The sequence below is a fragment of the Teleopsis dalmanni genome, chromosome X, assembly GCF_002237135.1.
Source record: "Teleopsis dalmanni isolate 2A chromosome X, ASM223713v2, whole genome shotgun sequence".
Lineage (NCBI taxonomy): Eukaryota > Metazoa > Arthropoda > Insecta > Diptera > Diopsidae > Teleopsis > Teleopsis dalmanni.
The window spans coordinates 9,747,293-9,770,482 of NC_051848.1; the positions used below are offsets into that span (position 1 = coordinate 9,747,293).

The 23,190-nt window shown below is 32.3% G+C and overlaps 1 protein-coding gene across 1 annotated transcript in view; it reads left to right on the forward strand.

The window, feature by feature from the left end:
- The window catches only part of LOC119687794 (transcription factor hamlet), a 33,551-nt gene extending 10,760 nt beyond the window's left edge, over positions 1-22,791 (forward strand). The window contains exons 3-8 of the mRNA XM_038102280.1: positions 2,978-3,106; positions 3,167-3,317; positions 11,439-11,589; positions 14,833-14,989; positions 20,173-21,126; positions 21,193-22,791. Of these exons, the coding sequence (XP_037958208.1) occupies positions 2,978-3,106; positions 3,167-3,317; positions 11,439-11,589; positions 14,833-14,989; positions 20,173-21,126; positions 21,193-22,398 (2,748 nt within the window). The 3' untranslated portion in view covers positions 22,399-22,791. The remainder of the gene's footprint in view (positions 1-2,977; positions 3,107-3,166; positions 3,318-11,438; positions 11,590-14,832; positions 14,990-20,172; positions 21,127-21,192) is intronic.
- Positions 22,792-23,190: the final 399 nt, after the last annotated feature.

The window sequence follows — 23,190 nt, forward strand, 5'->3', positions numbered from 1 at the left end:
TTGAGCACTCTATTTTGTACAAGTATCTTATAGGCCTTGTTCCTTACCACACGTCTGGCTATACGATTCTAAGTAAAAAAAACTGAAACTAAAGTACACATTTTACTATTTTTGTATAATCTATATTCAAACTGTCCACTAAGATATTTATTATTAGTTAGTAGACTGCCACAATACAATGTCTTAATCTTACCGGGTCTCGAGATTTTCAAAGGAAATCTTCAGTTGCTGTTATTTCTTTTGCATTGCAGTTTTTACATTTCTGATTAAAGAGAATATATATAGGTAGGCCTGTCACTTTCGGTCGTAGCTTTTCCTAGATTTGATTGTTTAATGATTTTATGAAATAGCTTCTGATCGATTATCACCTACAAAGAAGTGATCGAATTAATGTTATTATCATATTGATTATAATTACTAATTATTACTAGTTAATATATTTGAACTTCTAGAGCAGCACTGCCAATGTATTTCATTTGATTAGACTCAGGTAAGCATCCACAAATGTAATTTCATGTACTATTCAACCCTACCTAGATATAAAGAAATTTGAAATCTCTAATTCTTGATCAGTTATCGGTCATCGATTTACTGGTTTCGTCTTTCAAAATTGATTGGTTTACGAAGAGTCGGAAAGCATAATTAGTTTAATCAAGGATAATCTTCCTGTTTATCAAGATGACCAATTACATTTTATTATATCCTAATATTTCATCTATTACTAAAATAAAAAAAATTATGAAAAGAATTAATATTGGAAATAATAAAACCCTTTACCTACTCATATTTGCATGTGTTTCAAAAAGTTAGGAAAGTTATATTATGTATCCTTTTGCGTGTTAAGTATGGACTATTTTAAGAGAGGTAGTCTTTCATAAAAACAAACAAAATTGCTGACTGAGAATTGGTCTATCTTACAATTACAATTATATGTACCTCAAAACAGGAAATCAAATTCTAAGAAATTATAAGGTTCGGTAAAAAGATCAAGTACCATGTACATACTCTAGAAATTGGCTGTCTTCTTTAAGAAGTCTGTTCACATATAATTTACTGGAAAGTCTTTTTTATGACTATAAATGTTTCACAAAACACCAAGAAAGAGTAAGACGACATGATTTTCAATAAATTCTCTAATCTATGGACTTTATATATAGACTATAATAATCAAAATGCTAGTCTCTTGCAGAGTTCGATTTTTAATTAATAAATAATTCTTTTTAACTAATCACATTAATATATTGTGATTTGAATAAACAAATCGCTTTTCCAGAACTTCTTCATATTTGGAATTTCATCCAAAACATTAATATAATTGTTAAAATTAATATCAACAAGATATTATTTTTGATATAGAAGTATAATTATAATGCACCGGTTGTACTTTGAATTAAAATCACAATAATACTTTTGTTTTTACTTGAAAATGAGAATAATTTCAAATTAGCTATTTTATGAGCTAATTTCTATACTCATATATAGAATTTGCATTATAACATATCTATTTTTTCTGTGGATTCAGTTCTTTTAATTTATTTAGTACCAGTTGGTTTAAGATATCTTGAAATCCATTAAAAATAATTACTATTCAACGATTTTTACTTCAATAATTTTTGATTGAATTTTTGTTTCCAGACTCGAAGAGAACTTACAGATTATATTTCTTTCCGATTTCCGATCTTTCCGAATGGTTATTATAATAAAAAGATATTCAAACTCTGAGAACTATATGATGGTAGTTCTTTTCGTATAGAAAAGGTTATTTAGTGTTATATAAAAGATATAACTACAATTAGTCTTCGAGACTGAAAAATTTTTAGGAGATTTGGCTTATAGACTACTCGTATGACACTGCCATAAGACTTCACTAACTGCTGATCCGGATTAAATTGTTGCTTTGTTTTTTTATTTTGCGGTCCATATGTTTCTTGTTTTCAAACTGATTTAGTGGATTTCAGAAAATTATTTTTGTTTTTCTTGCTTGAGTTCTTTAGCGATTAGACAGCACTTTTTAAATTGTCTATTAATCCGTTTTTTAATACCGTTTTTTTTTTTAAATGGACAATAAAGTCATCAAACAGTTGATTTTATAGATCTTTAATTAAACACACTTTAAATAAATAGTTACTCATGAGACTGTTATGGATGCCATTCACGGGACCATTCCAATTTTTCCATATTTAAAAACAGCACCAGATCGTACATTTTTGATGCTAATGGTGCATCGGTAGCGAATGGATCATATTTAAATCTTCTCTGGACCAAATGTGACTTTTTTAACGTTGCCACGTTTTCTAATTTAGCTAAACTTTTTAGTCATCACCTGTATAAGTGGCACTATATTAAAAAAGGATCTACCAAAAGATAACCATATATAATGTAGGGTCTCTTAAGTTGGGAGCTACCTGTCATTTATCAAAAGCCTTGTGATTGACCCAAAGTAGCAATCAGGCAGCATTTCCATTTGTTATTAGGTTAGATAACAACAGCAATCTTAAACATTTGGAACCAAACATACTATAGTCATTCAATTATTTTTAATTATTATATTATTTTTAAAATAAAAAACCATAGATAAATTAACCAGTGTATTAGAGAATGATAAACGAAAATAAAAAATTACTATAAAAATAACTGCACGACCACGCGACTTGGTCAGGTTTTCTGTGCTTGGCACGCAACTCCGTCGGCAAGACGGTTTCAATGTTCTTCTGTTCGAGCAACCTTAATATTAATCATTTGGTATTTATTGTTATCGCAGACGACAACCATAACTTAAGCTGTTTCTACTCGCCACTAGAGCGCTACCCAAGCTATAAAATTGTTAAATTGCTTTACAAGTCAATAAATTCAGGATTAATTAAATATTCATTTTGAAATGATAATATTTAAAATGGAATAAATGTTGTTTTAAAAAACTTAGAATTGTTTGACAGTCTCAATGGATACTGTAATAAATCGATTATCTCTCTTAAAGGTTATTGCTAATACAAATTCTCAAGGATGGCTGGAACCGTCTGCGGAGGTTTCAAATTGGACCCGAAAAATTCGGCTGGTGAGCAAAAATGAGGAGGCGAATGTGAAAAGTTTAATACTGTCCGGCTACGTAAGTAATTTTTTTTTTGTGGGGAGGAAAATAAATAAATTAAAAAAATAATATTTTCAGCTTTTTTACGAAACAACGCAGATTCTAAACGCTGGGGAAGAGTTAAAGTTTGACCCCAGCTGTAAAGCGCCCTTACATGTTTCAGAGGGATTTCTAAACGGAAATTTTTCCTTACCGCTGACCGGGGAAAACGCCAATGAACGGGAAAAAGGTAAGCTTAAATGGTTTTGTGTATCCTTTGCTTTACGATTTTCTTATTTTGCATACATAAACGATTTCAATATAAAAAAGAATCGGAAGTTATTGTTGTATAGTGAATTATCAATTATATTTCTTTTTTTTTGCTATATACACTGAATTAGGGAATCATTAGGAAGACTTGTTGCACCTTGAGTAAAAGCACATAATAGCAACCAATTTTCTTATGCAGTTAAACAAATTCAATTATATATAATTATCGTGTCGAAGTGTAAATTGAAATTGAAGGTTAGCTAGAGGCACTACTAGATTTCTATTTCAGATTTACACGCACCCTTCATAAATGCACCGAAAGTCTTGCTATAAATTTTGTCTTAGGAACAATTAAAAACAAAGTTTTCGAGTGAAAAGAACGTTTAGTGAACCATTCTTTGCTCACTTTTAGGTTAGCATAATCCTCTCTTAAGAACAACAAAACCCTTTCTCAGAATATTGATTAATAAACAATCGCATCTTATGTGTAAGAGTCAAAGAAATATTCAAAGAATCAGACTTTACTCGTTAGACTTACTCTCTCCTCTTACATGCACAAAGATTATTTTTCTGTAAATCTTGATTTATGGACTATTAAATCTAATATGTAGTAGTCAATGCAACTTTTACTGAACCATTATTTGCTCAATTCTAGAATTGTGTGTTTCCTTTATAAGTACATGGATGTTCTTTTCCTAAATCTTAACTTATGGACAATCGGCTAAATCAAGTTATGATTATGATTCGACTAAGGCATGATTTTTTCAGGTTCTGCTAGTATTTGTATCTTCTTTCTTATGACTATTGACTTGTCTGCATATTAAACTCATAGACCCATATGGTTTATTACCTTAGTGCATTTAAGAAAATTTTCCTTAAAGGTTTGTTTCAAGTGTCGAGTATTCTATTAAAATATCTATTTCATATCCGTTAAACTAAATTAATAAAATGAGTTGTCTCTCTCTTACTAGAATAACAGCTACCCGTATTAGCCATATTTTTTTTTATTTTGATGTTTTCAAAGCGAAAAAATAAAATTTGGGCAGCACCTAGAACAAGACATTTTTCTATTTCAGTACCAAACTCTCAGTTTATGATTATGGGGTATGTAGGGTTGATACAGATCAGAAGTGTGAACATGAGGAAGCTTATGACGAAGTGGGTATTTAATTTTTCAAAAAGGCGGATGAGAGGTTGTGAATAAAGATATTGATATTTTAATTAACTATTAAAACATATATGTTTTAAGAAACTTAAAAAAACATTTTATGCTTTATGTAAACCATAAGCACATTAAAGCATTACTTGAAGTCGAACAAATTTAGAAGTTTTTGCATTGTTCTAATTCTTTTTTACTCTCATCTCTTAGGGTAAAAGGAAACTGTATATAGTAAGATATACATGTGAATAAGGATACCAGATTTCATGAGATCATCTTTACTCATGGATAATCCTTACCTACATTAGTTATAACCCTATTCAATATCACTAATGTGCCATTAGTTTCTGATGAATTTCATATTGCCTTTTCACAATATAAAATTTAGAGCCAAATCATTCTTCAATGCTTTGATCCATTGTAAAACTGTGATATAGGGCTAAAGGGTATATACACTGTACTATTTGGTCTTCAGCGGCACTTTAACCAAGATAACGTTGATGCCTGTAAAGTAGATCTCCACATTGATCAACATTACATATTCTATTAGTCACTTATTTCGACTGTGATTTTGTATTCCTTCAAAACAAGGGAAAAATACTTCTCGACAACTATCGCATTCGTTTGATTATATTTAGAATGGACAGTGGTTTAATGTAATCTTCAAGATCTAATGCCTTATCCTTAGAAATAGTTTAAAAACAGTGGGGATATTGTTAAACCTAACAATATTTAATAGACCTAATTCAGTTAAATCAAAACCGTATGGAAGTACTAGTTTCTTTTCCCGGAAATCTTTGAAACTGGGCACATAAGATGGATGAATATTTCGTGTGCGCATTCCAGAAGGTTCGCAGATGTATCCCTTAATCCCATCCTTGATAACCAAAAAATTAACAACAAAAGCTAGTCAAAAAAAAAAATAGCTAGTTAAGAAAAAAGTGATCAGTCTGGATTCAGATTTACATACGCTCAAATATTTTTTCATTTTTGCTGTACTTGAAATACAAAACTCAACGGTGCACTTCAGAAAAAAGCTGAAGAGAAGTTTTACGTCTGGCTGAAATATGGCACAGCCTATTTTAGACATGTTAAGTAAATAAAATAGTAATTAAGTAAGCTATGTAGAAAGAAAGAAGTTCTGTTAGCTATCTAACAGAACTTCTTGTCTCTCTGACTATTATAAATATTGAAATAAAAGCTTACACAGTTGAAGGGAATGCCAAAATATTTCTATTAACTACAATATTGGTTTATTTCACAATTCTTTGGGTTTCTTGATTCAACTTCCCTAAAAATGGTTGAGCTTGGATAGGAGTGGGAAGCGTCACTTAGTCATCGACAACGTATAGCGTCAAAATATCAACACAACCGCTACTGCAACCACCATAACCTACTGTTTCGGTTTATTTGCAAATTGAAAACGGTTAGATAATGAATTATTATTACACACGATACTATTTTCATTTTCAGCCACAGGACCGTATGACAATATACAATTTAATAATTGAATTGCACATATATACTTTGTTATCGCTTTGGCGTTAAAACCTTCAATAACTCAGCAAAGGCACGTACCAATATGACATATGAATATTTGATTGTCGTTAAAAGTCACAAGCATGAGATGCTACAAATCTCATCGCATAGAGCACATGATGTTTCCCGTCCCCTTGTTTAACATTCTATAATTAAATCCAGCGATAACAACTAAATCAATGACAAACACAACAATGACGAACGCAAGCTAAAAAAATAACATTAACGATCACAGATAAAGAGTACATGTAAAAATATTTTTTTAATAACGAATTATGAGGGTCTGTCACAACCTCGCAATATATTAAGCCTCATACAAAGAGCGCAACTCCTATCAATTGACAGAAACTGTGAGAGTTGATTACATCTTACATATACACAATAATGTCACTTTCTATTATCAACATTCGAAAATATAATTCTAATTTCATTATAAAAGTCATTAACATGTCATCAAGGCATCCTTCGTACAGTCAAAGAGCCGTTCCGCTACTGTTTCCAACCAAATCCTATCCCAACATATATAAATGAACAACATTGCCTAATTTAATCCTAATTTAATCATAATCCAACATGCGTCGACAGTCTCGCTTCATGCGAACGTTTCGTCCCGCACACACACACTCTACGCAGGCTCATCTGTACTGATCGCATCTCGTCACGTCACATCGCTCGACAGAGTAGAACTTAGATGCTTTTGGATGTAATCTGAGCAAATGCCGAAACAATCTTTATGCAATGATTTTCATTTGCTGTCAGCGTTCATAGCTGCTCGGAGCTTGTTATATATCACATCAGTCGTGTAAACACTTCAGATATACTATTCCGCTGTATCATTGCAAAGTAATTGCATAACTTATAATCTTATTGTTTGTGTAATCATTTAGTCACCCGTATTTGAATATGTCACAGCTATTTATCAACCCCTCTAACCCTATGCGCTCACTTGCATTTCCCAAAGTAGACATGTCGCATTTAATAATGGTGGTTGCGGCGTTGGTGAATTATAAACTAAATAAATATGAGACATTCCTTGTCAAACTTACGGGTTACCTATATTATCGCATAGAAATCAACACAGTAAGCATATGGAAAGCAGCTGACCAAAATTTGAATGGATAATGTGTAAAAAATTTGAATAGGAACTGTGCGGTTCATCGTCACTAGTACATCCACCACGAACGCAAAGGACGAAGTGAACATTTTGTAACCGTTTTTGAATGAAAGTTTCTCATGTACGACACCTGTACACTCCGCATCTGTGGCCATAACTTTGTGACTTACCAATTTTGTGCCACGTATCAAACCGAGGTGCAACGTAAAAACGCCTTGACTAAGAATACACAGTGCGTCATGGTGTGGTGCACACCACGCATGCACATATTTTTTTCTAATTCGCTCCGTACGTGAACAAATCAAAGAGTACTGTGTTTTCCGTTTCGCATTTAACTCACTGGAAGCTATATCGATGTAAGCTATTTTAGCGACCGGTCTTAAATTTAACTATAGTATCTTTCTATAATGACAGCTAAACTCCACTTGTTCTCCACAACTTACTAAAACGCTATTATCCATAGCTTCCCTCGCATAACAAACAATAGGGCAAAGTCTATGGATATGACTTGCAGTCATATTCGTCCTTTCATTTAAAATTGATGCGAATTTTCGCAATTTTTGACTTGTGCAACTTTTATTCGAAGTTTTGAAGTTCAATCAATTCAATGAATCATTCTTTAAATTATTCGTCTTTTTCTGCAACATATGAAATAGTGTTTGTGTCCTACAAATGTTACAACACATCCAATAATCAATTTATTTAACAATTAAACGTATAATCGAATAGAAAACATAGTGCAAACCTTGAATTTAGAACCCGAAAGCGAACGTGGCAGAAATAAATCTTATATAAACAAACCCAACGAATCCGTAGAACAAAAACAGACACAAGCCGTGATATCTCGATGTAAGACAAGCAATCAATCATAGATTGAATCAAATAGCTATGAACTTCTAATTGATTCGGAAGAATAGCTGACACGTATGTGCATGAGCAGGAAACAAAGCGCCAGCCATGCAATTCTACCTAACCAAAGGGTTAAGTCAATTGCTATCATCATTGCAAATATGCCTCCATAAACTTAGCTTACCCACTCAATACAATTTCACCCCATAGTGCCTATACGAACCATTCTGCACATGTGATTCATTTATGAAAACACATCAATAAAAACTGTTAAAATATCCTTTCACTATCAAAAAGAACTAATCGAAAGCTGCTGAGTGCAAAACATAATTAATCACCTTCGTTGTCGGATTGAATGCGATAATCACTTCTGCTGTGATATTTTTAGAATCGACTAAATCATATACCCGCCGAACCCCTTCTTACAAACTGATTACATAAATAAGCAATTTTCTCCTTTCCCCTTACTTATTTGTTTATGTACTTAATACACTGCAACATAGTCAATTCTCAGACTAAATGATTTCACCTGAATTGACAATATTATGGATTTCACATATGCAAACAATGGAATTAATTCCCTTTGAATATCTGACTTCTATCTGATGGTGATCTGATATTCATCAACGCAAACAATAGTTGCCCTCAGGACAATGCCTTCCCACTTTATATGTGTGGCTACGATATTATTTTATTATAATATATTTTTATAATAAAGGCTGATACCACGAGATAATGCCTGCCCATATATATCTAAGGAAAATATTTCACAGCGATATGCCACAAACCCCGTTTAAAACATATTTTAACATACAGACAAGACTAATCACGACTTGAACTCACATAATATTTAGCTGATAGTAATAATAATAACCGATTTTTTAATTTTTTAAACTGAAATTCCAATTTTTTCCAACTTATCTAGTACCTGGCCTTGTGCATATATTATTTGAGAACTACTCAAATGTAATGCAGCTACATGAACTGTTGATTATATCCCGATTAAAACCAATAAATTTTTACTTACCGTTAAATTACTTTAATTAGTAATTTTTATTAATTAATTAGAATAAAGATTATTTCAACAAATAATTAGTTTTATATAGAGCTTCCCCTCCTGTCCAAGTTGCGCCTAACCGAGGTATTGTATTCACACATTTATAATTGAAATTAAAAAAAAACATTTCTAAAACTAAACCACACAGTTTAAAAAGGATATTAAAATTCAAATACTTTAATTTAGAAACTCCATCAGACTTATTAATCCATAGGCTTCCATAGTCTCCATAAATCGGAATACTTTAATCTGGTCACACCTACGCATTTGCTATTGATAAGAATATCAGGAAAAGTTAAATTAATGATAATTTTTATTATAGCTGAAGACTTTGTTTGTGTCCTGTGATTATCTGGTTTTATCGATCTAAAATATTTTTTAAAACTTCTACCAAAAAACTAAACATAAAAACATAATGATTACATTAACGTTTATTCATATTCCTAATCTATGTCTAAGCCAGCGGAAGAACAATTGTGTAAGAATGGTGTGAATACATTAGATGTGCTGCTGCCCATCCAAATATTAATCATAATTATTGCAGTATTTCAATCTAATTTCATTAAAGTAAGAAAGATCTAATTATTTAAATATTGAAAGATTTACTTAAGTCTATATTTGGATAAGACTAGAAGCGTTACTGCATGGATGGTATAAATATATTAGATTTACTGCTGTAGCTTTAAATAATTATAACAATATATTTAAGATCAATGTGTAGTTTCATTGAATCAAGAGAGATCTGAACTCTAGCCCTGAAGAATATTATAACATAAGTATAACATAATGTGAATAAGTCTCATTGACTATCTCATTTATTTCAAAAATTCTAAAAGCAATAGTTAAAGTGCCAGTTTATTACTATTTCTTAAAAACTATAAACCCACCGCTTATAGTCCAATAAAAAGTATTTTAATTCTACATTATTGAGGCTGTAATGTGATATTATAATGTAATAACCTAATGAGAGTAACAAACACATTGAAGGGCAAACAATTATCAGTAGCCAATTTTTGATGCTGATGATGTTTTTACTCCTTTGCATTTGTTAGACCAAACCCAATAGTTATATGGAATATCCTTACTTCATAGAAATATTATTTAAAAGTTATGTAGTCCTATTATTTTTTTTCTTATAAAACCGCTCAAGTACATCCAACATATTTTAGTTGAATCATTTTTAACTCCTGACTTCTGTAATAACTCACTTTATGTCACTACATACAAAAGTTATCATTACTCCTGTTCGTTCAACTATTTTATTTCTCTCCGCAATTAATGAGGGCAGAGAAACGCTTTTTTCAAAGGTAAAATCCGCTTTTCATTTAAATTAGGTTGCATGATTCTTACTCAGGTGCTTCGAACACCCCCAAAAAAAAAAAAAAACGAGCGCAAAGGACATGTGCAGCACCTGCAGCATTTAATAGTTCAAAGAGTGTTACATGACTTTTGTGATCGAAATCAGTCCACTGGAACCATATCCACGAAGTAGCATGAATGGCTTATTTTCCTTGAATATAATGTGCCATAATTTCCCAAGCATGCTACTGACCCTTAAGTCCTGACCCTTAAGAAATGTAGTTCCAACGGGCTAAACTTCACAATCCCTTCTGTGGCAAGCAGTGCGTGGGCTGCTCATTCACCTGTTGTATAGCCCGAGTGTGCAGGAGTCAGTCAGTTCAACAGAAGGCATCACAAAACAGTAACGCACTTGGATGACACTGCATGACGGCATGAAGGAATAAGGGTTTGAAGACAGGAATATCAATGCGAGCAATAAGCCAAAATATCTGATATTCGTTAAAAAGGAGTTTTTGTTTTGTTTAAACTCGCACTTGCACTTGTCCAAGGGTTGTTGGCATTTAGGGCAATTATCTATTCACTTTTAACCTTCGATAGCACTCGACTCGAGTGATATAAATTATGAAAATATTTACATGCTAACATATTGAAAGTTTAGTGGCTTTTTGTTGTTGCTGCGTTCAATTTTCGTGCTATATGGACTATGAGGCATACAATACAAAAAGGACTTTTGGTTGACATAGCTAGAATTGTCTGACCACTTGTTTATTGAGAGGTGAACCGAGCGGATGTTCAAAGTTGCATTCCTCTAGAATTCTATTTAGGAATCATATAAATCATATTTAAAAGTTAAATATATATAATTTTTACTGAAAAATAAAACGTTGCTAAATTAGTGTAAATTGTTTAAGGTATTAAGGATACTCAAGATTTAAAGTGAATTATTTGTATAAATAAAGATGAGCTACCACGGTTTTCTCATTCAATTAAAGTTACTACAAAATTTATTCCACTGAATTAAGTGATTTATTTTGAAAATATTATTATTGATGATAAATGGTTATTCCATTTTTTGTACTAGGTGTCATATATAACGGAAATACAACAGGTGATGAGGATTTCAGTAAAGAAAAAGTCCCTGCCAATCAGTCCGAAAATAATTTATCTGACGACGAAAACGGTTTCGATATACGCTGTGAGGTCTGTGATAAAACATTTGCGGATATAGAACTGTAAGTATCATTTTCTCAACCAGTTATAAAATCAAGTGTACATATATACAAAATATATACAAACACATAATAACCATGGGAGATTATTTGGTATATATTTCTCAGATAAGTATGTGAGTAACTTTATGCTCCAACTTTCGATATCCGATTTTCAATAACAAGAAATTATTCTATATAGCCTATGGAATTTATAAAATTGGCTACATCAAGTTATATCTACGATAGGAAGTTATAAAAAGTTTTTATTGTATCAGTAGTTTCTATATTGTACTTGTAGAAAGAATTTATTTTCGATAGCACGAAGTCCATAATGTATAGCTTCGAAAGGTTGATACACGGAAGTCGCCACAATATTACAAATGAACTAGTTCTTACAAATAAAAATAAATCAATAGTGAATTATGATAAAACAAATATTTAATATGAATATATTAGTTTACTAAATCCAATTCTAATCGCATGAATTAATTACATTGGTAACAATTATTACTAAAACATTGATAGCTCAACGCTTACTTTATGGAAATCATCTTAGCATGTCTATATATTCTTTAAGTCAGCTTCGCGCTGGAAATCTTTTTGTGTGTCTTCATGAATACAAATCAAAAATCTTTTTACTCATTTATTACCCTTTCTTGGTAACCTTTGTGAATTAGTGAATCATGTATTATATTTAGCATACTTAGTTTATCATTATATGTTTCACAATATGTACCATCCAATTATTTTTTAGTCAATTATACATTCAAACTGGAATAATGGATGAGTTTCATACTACTTCAAAATCCAGCTCCGAATTTTATATGTGAAACTTGTCATAATCACCAAGAGTTATAATCTTAGCTTTATTTTCTTTAAATTTAGTTTTATCGAAATTTTACCACATTTTATGCGTCGTTAATGCACAAGGTTCTTATATTGCTGTCCTTATATTGCTGAAGTTGGATCTTTTAGCACAACGTCTAGATATTTCAATTCTAGTAGTAATTCGAAAGAATAATTTTCGTGGTTTTTCTCCCTTTTTTATTTATTTTAAAACTCCATTTTATATCTCGAGTTTTGAAAAGAATACCTACTTCTAGCAAGAATGACTATAAGCACATATATATAATAATTTATACAGCAATGTGCCAAGTTGGTATATTTCACTTATCTCTGAGTCCAAAATTAAGTTGTTTATTCTGGATTGATAGCGAGTCTCCTTGTGTTATTGCCAATCACAATTCAAAATCATCTGATCTGATGTTATAAATTTAGTATAATTTCACATTATATTTAATTAATTTTTTAGATAATATTCTACAAATATTCCGTATATGTTACAAACAGTTACTTTTTATAGTTACTTTGTAATCCAATTCAATCCACACTACTTTAATTGGAACTGTATATACACAGAAGTCCATTAACTATTAACAATCATAATGCAAAACGTTCAAGAAGTAAACACCAAATCGAACATTTGGACCAGCACTTCGGAGATTCGAAAATATACGAGTTGCGGCATAATGGTCGCGGTACGAACCTCAAAACTGAACGACCTCTTCTGCAGAACGTTGAATTTTATTTTCGTTTTATTACATACAAATACATATAACGACAAATACTCATACAAAATGTGATGTTCGAATAGCTTTTCGTAGTTAAGTGGAAAACGCTCGAAGCTTCGAAACCTAACCCGATCTGTAGAAACCATTTCATATAAGGTTCATAGCATATATTTTATGCAATTATTGTACCCAAAGAAAAGCTTCCTTTTTGTTGGTATGAACTCGATACTGTATAGATTAAAACTGTTAATACACAGGGTAGCCAATGGCAGCTGAATCTGTAATATCCAATTCGTTAAAGTCTCATAAAAGCTTCTCTGCGATACTTGTAAATCAGTTTAATGATACACAGTTTGTAACTTACAGGGAATATATAATCACTATTTAACCTGTAGGTCTTAGAATTAATTAATACTAGCTATTATATTACTACACAGACATAATAAAGCGATTTGTTCTCATATGTATAGTGAAAAAGGATTCAAGTTAAAATTATTTAGTATTTATTTACATATAAAAAATAGTAAAGAGTGTAACTTTGTAAGTGGAAACGTCATCGTAATTTACAGAGAATACCAGCAAAATGCATTAATACTCACATTTACACGTTCATATAGTTTTGGATTACATGGTTTATGGCAGTACCTCCAGTGCTTTCCGTTCACGAAGAAAGAAGTTGGTAATTAAATCACGAAATTAGGGAACGCTTACACGCAAGTGACTATTTAATGCGAAAATTGAAGTACAGTTCGTACCTTTGCCTTACGTTCTTTGTCAAAATTCGAAAATGATTTAACTAAGTAGCGAACTGAACTGATGTAGAGTAAATCGTACCTTACTTGGCTACCTTAAGTCATTTTTGCTGGCTAAGTTAAGGTATCAGTGTCGTTGGTGCGTACTAAAGTCTCTTCAATATTTTGAAATGGGATAATGAACGCAGGTATTGTAGCGCTACTTGCACTTTTACAGCCTGAATCACAAGGGTGCGCAGGATTTTGTTGTATCTTATCGTTCAGGTGGCACAAGTCCTTTTCATTTGCATTAATCTGATTTATAACAATAATTGTTTGTATTTGAGTGCACTAAGCGCCCACGCAAAGTGCCGCCTCATTTTTCGAGGACACTGCGTTATATGGTCAAAAACGCGATAAGGATCTCATTTCGCCGTAGTCAAAAGGTATAAAGAGTATTGCGGCTACCACTACTGCCAATACCACTCACTTATTCACACCTACATGTAGATATGTATTTTGACTTTCAGAGGAGTTGGCATATGCCAGTACGTTGTGCATATCAAGGACATAAATCCGTTTTTATTTATTTCTGATTGTGTTTGTGTTAGTGTCGCTGTTTGCATTTGTGTTTGTGTTTGAATTAAACTCCCTAAGTGGCTTTAAGATCTTATCATACATTAAATATTGAACATCATTTGGTTAATTGTATTCGCCAGGACATTATCTTGTCTGGCATATCGTGCATATGCCATACGCCCAGGGTGAGGGCAGTGTGTGTCGTGTGAAAATTTTCACGTGCATATTTCTTCATGTTTTTGATTTTTTTTAAACTCACATTTCAATTTTATTGTGTTTATACACATGTAAATTTGCTTATTTGTTAAAAAGTAATAAGAATAGTATATCTTACATTTACCATAACTTACACATTTTACATTTATGCCTTTTGCCTTTTTCAGCCTAGACGATCATTTGGTCGCTGTTCATCACTTTCGAAAGAACGAATTTTCCTGTGAGCTGTGCGCAAAACTTTATTGCCATAGACCTCTGCTACTTAAACACCGAGCCCTTGATCATAACGACGTTCGAAAATATCCCTGCGAAAACTGTACAAAGGTAAGTGAATAATACATATATATCACAAACCCCAAAAATCAGAATACGTATTACAATAGTGATAGATTATGAAAGTAAGTTCTAAGTAAGTTAAATAAATGTGTGATAGGTTATAGCTCCATGTTCTAGTAGGATCCAGAATAAATTTGAGAAGTGAAAACTTTTAGTTGAATATCTAAAGTTGAGTGTTATTATTAATAGAGGCGAGTAATATTTATGCAACATCGAAAAATTTATTTCAAAAGAATGAGTCGCTCGCTACCATAGTTATTTTTCGAGCACTCCGTATTGTTCCATATTACTCAGCTATTGAATTCTTATCCAAAATTCAGTGTAGCCTGCACAAAAAATCTTTTTTAATTCAACACTGACTTTTCATATAGGATTCAGCTAATAGCATACTAATCAGACAAAAGTTACCGATATTTTTTTTAGCGTAGTGAATACGTTACTAGTTATTAGTTAGAAGTAAATTAGAACCAACACTAACCAAGCAAGTGTCAATAATTACCACTTATATATAATTCCATCAGCTGCTAGCTAGTAGTAGACTAAACATGAAAGTGGCAACATGGACTTCTTATACAATATTTAATATTTTGCTAATTACAACTAAATATGCAAGATCCAACTTTCATCAAAGATTTAATATGTTATTGGTTAGTGGCAAACCAAGCAAGTGTCACTACTTACCTGTTATACCTAATTTAATCGACATCAGAAGTGTATATCGGTATCTAAAGTATTTTAAAACTTCATAGTTTTAATTCATTACTTAATACTTATGTAACTCTTCGGACTTAATCAGATCCTTATTAAGCCTTAAAAGTCGTGTTTAAATATATTATTATATATCTAATGTCGATCATGATTTCACACTTGTCATATCTGTGTGTCATATATGTGTGGCTAAATTATTATTCAAGGAGTTATGAGCCATTTTGTGGTCGGAAATTTTCTATTACTTCCGTTTCTATTTAAACGTTGTTATATTTTAGGAGCCTAAATCGTTGTTTAAAGAGTCCTAAATATTGTGTGTCTAATTTAGGACTTGTAATGTTTTATTTATTTACCAGATTTAATATTTGTAATAATTACGGAGAATAATTGTATATGTAATGCATTATATATATTTTATGCTATTCCAAATATCAACAGATTTCAATAATAGTTGTAGAGTTTTAGGGACATAACCGTATATCTAAATCAATATATATTTTATAATTTACATTACAAATGTTAATTGTTAGATACTCAAAATAAGTATCTTACAGGTATGACAGGTATACCATAACTATTTGCAGACTACACTTTATTTAATTTATTTTAGACACAGTAAATATCTTGCCAAGTTTTTTAAGTATCTTCTACAGCTGTCTTTTCAGCTCTACTATGCGGATGTACATAAAAATATTTGGTTTTTTTTTGCAAATGATAGTCAAGTACTAGTTTTGGTCAAGAGGACGACGCCTAGATTCTTACTGCTCAAATCTATTGTATTATAAAAATTTTAGTTTAAAACAGTTTTGAATCGACAGTTATTTTAATCTTTTTATGTACAATTTATTCTTCTTTTGACAGTCTTTGTATAATAAAAAAAACAACAAAAAAAGAAAAAGTAAAAAAAAAAACAAAAGTAAAAAAAATTTAATGGAATGTCACGCCACTTAATATTAAAGTGTGAAGATTGATCAACTTGTGATCAAGTGTCTAGCTGGTCCCATAAAGATAAACGTCAAAGTCATTGAGTTATGGAAAAAACTTTTGATTTCTACCAGATCAACAGCCGCGGGCACTTACTTTTAAATTGCTTAAATTTTAATGCATACATAGGTCGAGTACAAAGTAATAATTGAACACAAACAGGGCGTATACCCAGAGAAACACTTATTGCTTGGCGATCATGAAATTTGGAGCTTTTACAATCCGTCGACTGCTACGCCTGCGTCTGAATGTCTTTATTGGACTTAGTGGTATCATCTGCTGCTGCTACTGCCTTCTTCTGCCACTTTAAACCATAATGACGTTAGGTTAATTATTGAAATACATACGCTGTGGCCGCTGCCACTTTACTTTACCTTGCATTACTTTGCTTCGCTTTGCTTCACTTTATTTTACTTTACTTTGATTGAAAATAATTTTTAAATGATCTTCTTCCAATACGCATTCAAATCTTCGCCTACTCGTCTACCGAAAATACAGCTACAAACATTGATCAAACCTCTAACGGTAGTTCCGTTTTCGATCAAGAAAACGAAAAACAGTCCAATCATGCGCATTTACGTGGTCTTCACAGTGATGACCGATCTTACCATCACTTTTAACGGCGAACATCGCCATGCTTTTTTAACTCGGTTATTACCATTACTTAATGCTTGATTAGATTTACATACATACATTCATACCTTCATACATACCTATATACATTTACATATGACATATTAGTGTTGCGCTGCCTCAGTTCTACTAAAGGGATTTTGTTCTTTTGTTGTTGGGTTTATTCTTATATTGATGTTTTGGACGTCTTACTGCATTACTGTATTAGTTTTCGCTTGGGATATATTATTTCTTTTTTTTTTGGGTTCAGTAAAACAAAAATGCTGTCATACACGAAAACGAAGGTTGAAAAGATTTAATCTGGCTTGCTATGAATAGAGCTGACAACTAAGAGTTCCAATTTGAATAGAAGATCAATACAAAACAGAGACTCAGTGCTCCCGATCAAAGAGGGTTAATACGCTGAGATATGTAAATGAGACTTAAATAATCATTAATTATTTAACTTTGTTTTCATTGATAATAGAATCGTAAACGCCCTAAAAAATCATAAATGTATATAATAATCAAAATTTATAGGACATTTGACAAGAAAATTTTTTAAGACCTCCATTAGTTATATACACATTTCATTATTAACAAATATTTAATAACAATTTTCTTTTTAAAATGGGCTAATTGGTCAATAATTATATAATACATAATTATAATAAATTTAGTATTTAAAAAAAAAATCTTATTAACCAATATAAAATCAATATTTCGACTATATTCTATAGTCATCTTCAGAATACTATAACTGTACAATATATTCAAAATATTGGTTTTATATTATTTTCGAAATATTATCGTATTATTTGTATTTCGACTATATTCTATAGTCATCTTGAGGGTACTCTTCAGGGTACTATGACTATACAACACAGTCGAAGTATTAGTTAAAATAAAAAATTTTTTAAAGTCTAAATTTTTTTTAAAAAATTTGTTATTAAAAAATTTTTGTCATCAATATCTGCCTTCGTAAATAAGAATATTACCTCTAACATTCACAGAGCAATTTCATGATACTGCACCATAAATAACCTTACTGTCCCCTGACTCGCCATATCCATACAAATATTCCTATATCTAATTCCGAAAAGTGAACTTAAATACGTTACTGTAATATGAGCGGTAATAAATGATATATTATAATAGTCATGATATAAAATAATAGATGATATATTACCTAACATAAATTAATAGATGGCTGTTACACTCTAATCGATTCTAACACTCCATACCCTTCTCTTTCGTGTCCTTGACGACACCATTTAGTTCTAAAAATTTAATTTAAACATGCTACTGCAATATAATCAGCAATGTCCTTATCCTCTCTAACTCCTCTTCCAGCTAATCTGCCTTTCCTGGCTCCCTTATCCCTTTCGTCCATGTATAAAAATACATGCATAAATTTCGAAAATTGAATTTAGATATTCTGCTGTAATGTAAATAGAGGAGAAGGAGATTATCCTCTTGTTACCTTATCTAACTCCTTTTTCAGCTAATCTACCTTTCCTGGTTCCCTTACCTTTTACACCATCGAATAGGATTAAAATTTAAACGAAAGTGCTTAAAGATGATATCATGCTATATTGGACTATCATCAACCTTAGCTTAATCCATTTTCTCCACTAACTCTCTTTTATATGGTTATAAAAAAAACGATAAATTATTCATAATTCATGATAGAAAGTGTTTAATGAAGAAAGCAATATTTACTCCCAAAAATTGATTGAAAGTACGCTACTGTAGTGTATGATCGGCCTTAGCCTCCTCCGCCACCTTCAAACAACAGTTAAATTTACTCGTACATATAAAATTGTTGAGATTCAAATTTAATCCATTTGATGTTACAAGAAGAAGTGAAGTAGCTGTAGCACGAGCTATTCTTGTTTTCATACATAAACCAGAAGACAATGAGGCTTCACTTCACGGCTGTGCTTCGTCATGTCGATATTCGTACCAAGTTGAAACATTACCAGTATGACAGCATGATTAGGCATAACAGTACCAAAGTATAGAAAATCGTGTGCAATGCAGGTTTTTTGATTAGAGGATTGTGGGATTGTGGGTTTGTGTGTTTGTGTACTGTTCAATGCTCAGTGCTCAATGCTCCATGCTCAATACTTTCCACATACATACAGTCGTTTTTAAAACGATAAAGCGATTTAAGACAACAAAGAAACTCACTCCAAAGCTTCAAATACCGAATAATGCGGTACGAAGATCGAGAGTGATGTGTGTGTAGATACAAATTTATAGAGGGAGACATATTCCATTTGAAAACTATAACTATTCCCTCACAAATGGTTTGTATGCGGACGCCTTTGATGAAACGTTGTTACGGTTAAACGACATTTGTACCAATTGATGGAAACAATTGATGGAGGTGTTGCTCTGCTAATATTTGCGTAATCTTTATTATTTATCACGGTGTGTGTAACTTTATACATATTATTCATATTGTACATATTATACATATATTATAAGAAACAAAATGTGAGACAGATCCGTTTAGGAGACTAGTTGGCCTGGTCGATGCTTAATTATTTACAATTTCTTAATTTGGTTATTTTAATGGTATGAATGATTGATTAATTTCTGTTTTATTGAGAGGTGAGCTTAGCCAACGACTTTACTCTTTGTTTGGAAGTTTTAAACTTTTTGTAAGATCAAATCTACCACCATACTTTCATATAGATAGGCTTTATACACAGTATACCATATACATACTTTTATTGTACAAGTGTTTGAATTGGATCTGTGTAAACTGAATGTGTGTTTATTGTAAGGAAAACGAAAACAATTTCAATTGTAGTATCAAATATGTAATTATAATAGATTTCCGAACATTTTATTTGCAGGTATTTTGTGATCCATCAAACTTACAGCGCCATATTCGCAACCGCCACATTGGTGCTAGAAGCCACGCTTGTCATGAATGCGGGAAAACGTTTGCGACATCGTCCGGTTTAAAGCAGCACACTCATATACACTCATCTGTTAAGCCCTTCCAGTGCGAAGTATGTTTTAAGGCATATACTCAGTTTTCTAATTTATGTCGGCACAAGCGTATGCACGCCGACTGTCGTATGCAAATCAAATGTAATAAGTGTGGACAAAGTTTCAGCACTGTAACTTCATTATCCAAACATAAGCGGTTTTGTGATTCAACAAGTATAGTAACAACTCCAGTGGGGATTGCTTCAGGACTTGCGCAGCAGTTATCGCCACAAGTAACGCAGCCAAGAGTTTCAGTACCAGGAGCGAATGCGTCTAATCCCACAATGGCTGCTCCACCAAATCCGTTCTTTTTATTCCGCTCACCGACACCATTTTTTCCTGGTTTCCCAGGAGCCTATGGCTTACAAGGAATGTTTGCACAGAGTCAAGCAGCGCACAATTCAAACTTTCCACTGATTTTTCCAAAACCGAACTTGGATTTACGGATGCCAACAGCAAATCAGTGTAATTCGGAAGAGCCAAAGTTTGCTGCAAATTGCACAAACCTTAATAACTTAGACTTAAATCAACACATAAACTTTGACACTTTGCGTCACTCCCTGCCTACAAAAGTCAATTACCAGCAAGGCACGAGAACAAACAGTTGCAACAAAAATCATAACTACCTTGAAATTAATGCCTCAGACGTATACAGTACCTCCTGTCCAACACCAAAAAATCGCAATTCTTTTTTGCCTTCAGATGAAGATTCGAATTCATCAAGTTTTGCACTTAAATCTCCACCTTCAGAGTCGATGTTTGAAGGTATCACAAATGGCGCGAAATATGAAAAACGCAACTCAGAAGATGATAAGGTGAGCAAAAGAAAATTTTAAATAACTATTGCATCTTATTACATCTTTCTTATTTTAATTTTTTAGAAATCCATAGATATTATAAACACTCCACCACCGGTTGAAAGTAATTTACAGCAGTCGAGCAGTACGGAGTTGCCACTAGATCTAAGCGTCAACAAAAAACAAAAACGAAAAGAAAATAGTGACATTATGTTGGAAAAATTATCGAAAAAGATTAAAACTGCTAACGAAAGTGAGAAAGGAAGTTATGAAAGAGAAAATGACAACAATAGTGAACACAAAGTACAACAAGAGTCCAACCCAGACCTAGACGCTGATCAATCAAATATTAGCGCAAAAAGTCCATCTGAAATAAATTCAGTATGCTTGTCATTTTATAAAAATTCGGTGCCATCAGTATCACCTTGTCCAACACCATCACCATCACCGCCAAGCAACGATTTACAAAGTGGTAATGGAGAGAGTTTACCAGCAATGGCCTGCCCACAACCTATTCATCCAATGTTTCTGGACGAAATATATCGAACGAATGCATTAGCGGCATTTCAAAGACCATTTAATTTTTTAGGCTCAATGAGTGGACGGTCTTGCTTTGAGCGCACGTCAAACTTGGCCGTGCATACGAACGGCAATGAACATTTTCCACCTGAACACACATTTCGAGAAGCTTTACGAGCAACAAGTCTTTCAAGTAGAGTTCTACAAGCTACCACAGGCAAAATTAAAGATCGCTATACGTGTAAATTCTGCGGTAAAATGTTTCCACGCTCAGCCAATCTCACTCGGCATCTTCGTACACATACCGGAGAGCAACCTTACACGTGCAAATATTGCGATCGTGCTTTCTCTATTTCATCAAATCTACAGCGCCATGTACGCAATATACATAACAAGGAACGTCCATTCCGTTGTCATTTATGTGATAGGTGCTTCGGCCAACAAACAAACCTAGATCGCCATCTCAAGAAACACGAAGTCGATACAACCGGCCTTGGTTTAAACATCGGTGATTCCCCTTCATCAAATGAAGCAGACAGGGAAGAATCATATTTCGATGAAATACGCACATTTATGGGTCAAGTAACGTATAACGAGAATTTATATACACCAACCAGTATTCCAGGAGCAGAAAACGACACTGACTATGCTGGCAGTGATGCCGAAAATGATATTTCAATATCTCGATCATCCTCAGCCGATGTCATACTATCCGAATCGAAAGAAACAATAGCAAAGCAAAGCGATAAAAGTATTCGGACACTCTCATAAAATCAATTGCTAAGCAATTTATTAATTCTACTCCTCGAGTTCTGCACTATCGCCAACAGCGTATCAACAACTACCTACAATACTATATGCCAATCAAATCAACTTTCGGAGATGATAGCACGACATGAAAACCACTTCAGAGAAGCCATTCACTTTCTTCTATTTATTACAATATTGGCTTCTTTGCAAAATAATTTAAGTATTTTAAGATATTCAAATTTATGCACCCAAAGAAGTACATCAATGGGATGCGTATAGATATTTATAGAACTATATATTGCTTTTGACATTTTGAAGGCTTTAATTTTTTCTAAATGATGGCTAGTATTACAGAGAAGTATCAGATATCTGATTAATATTTATCGTATGTATAAGAACGAAACTTTCTGAACAAAAGAGGTTTAGCTCAATTTAGTCTTTAATTGTATTTATAGCTTAGAAAAGTTAACCAATACAAAAATAATACTTACACACTTTTACACATTTTATTACAATTGTAATTTTGTTAATCTATTTACTAAAAACACGTTATCAAATTGGACACTGTCAATTTTGAATTTCTTAGATAATAGTTATCTTTTCATTAATAAAAAAAACAATGTATGGAAAATTATAATCTGTTTTATTTGGGGTCACATATCAGTAGTATATTCACCACAAAATTCATTATTAAGTCGATTTCTAAATTTAAGAAAGCATATAATAGGGGCATGTACTTCGACAGACTCCTAACGTGGAGAAAACATATCCTTGCAAAAAATCCACCCTTTCGATTCTGATTCCGGGGGTGCC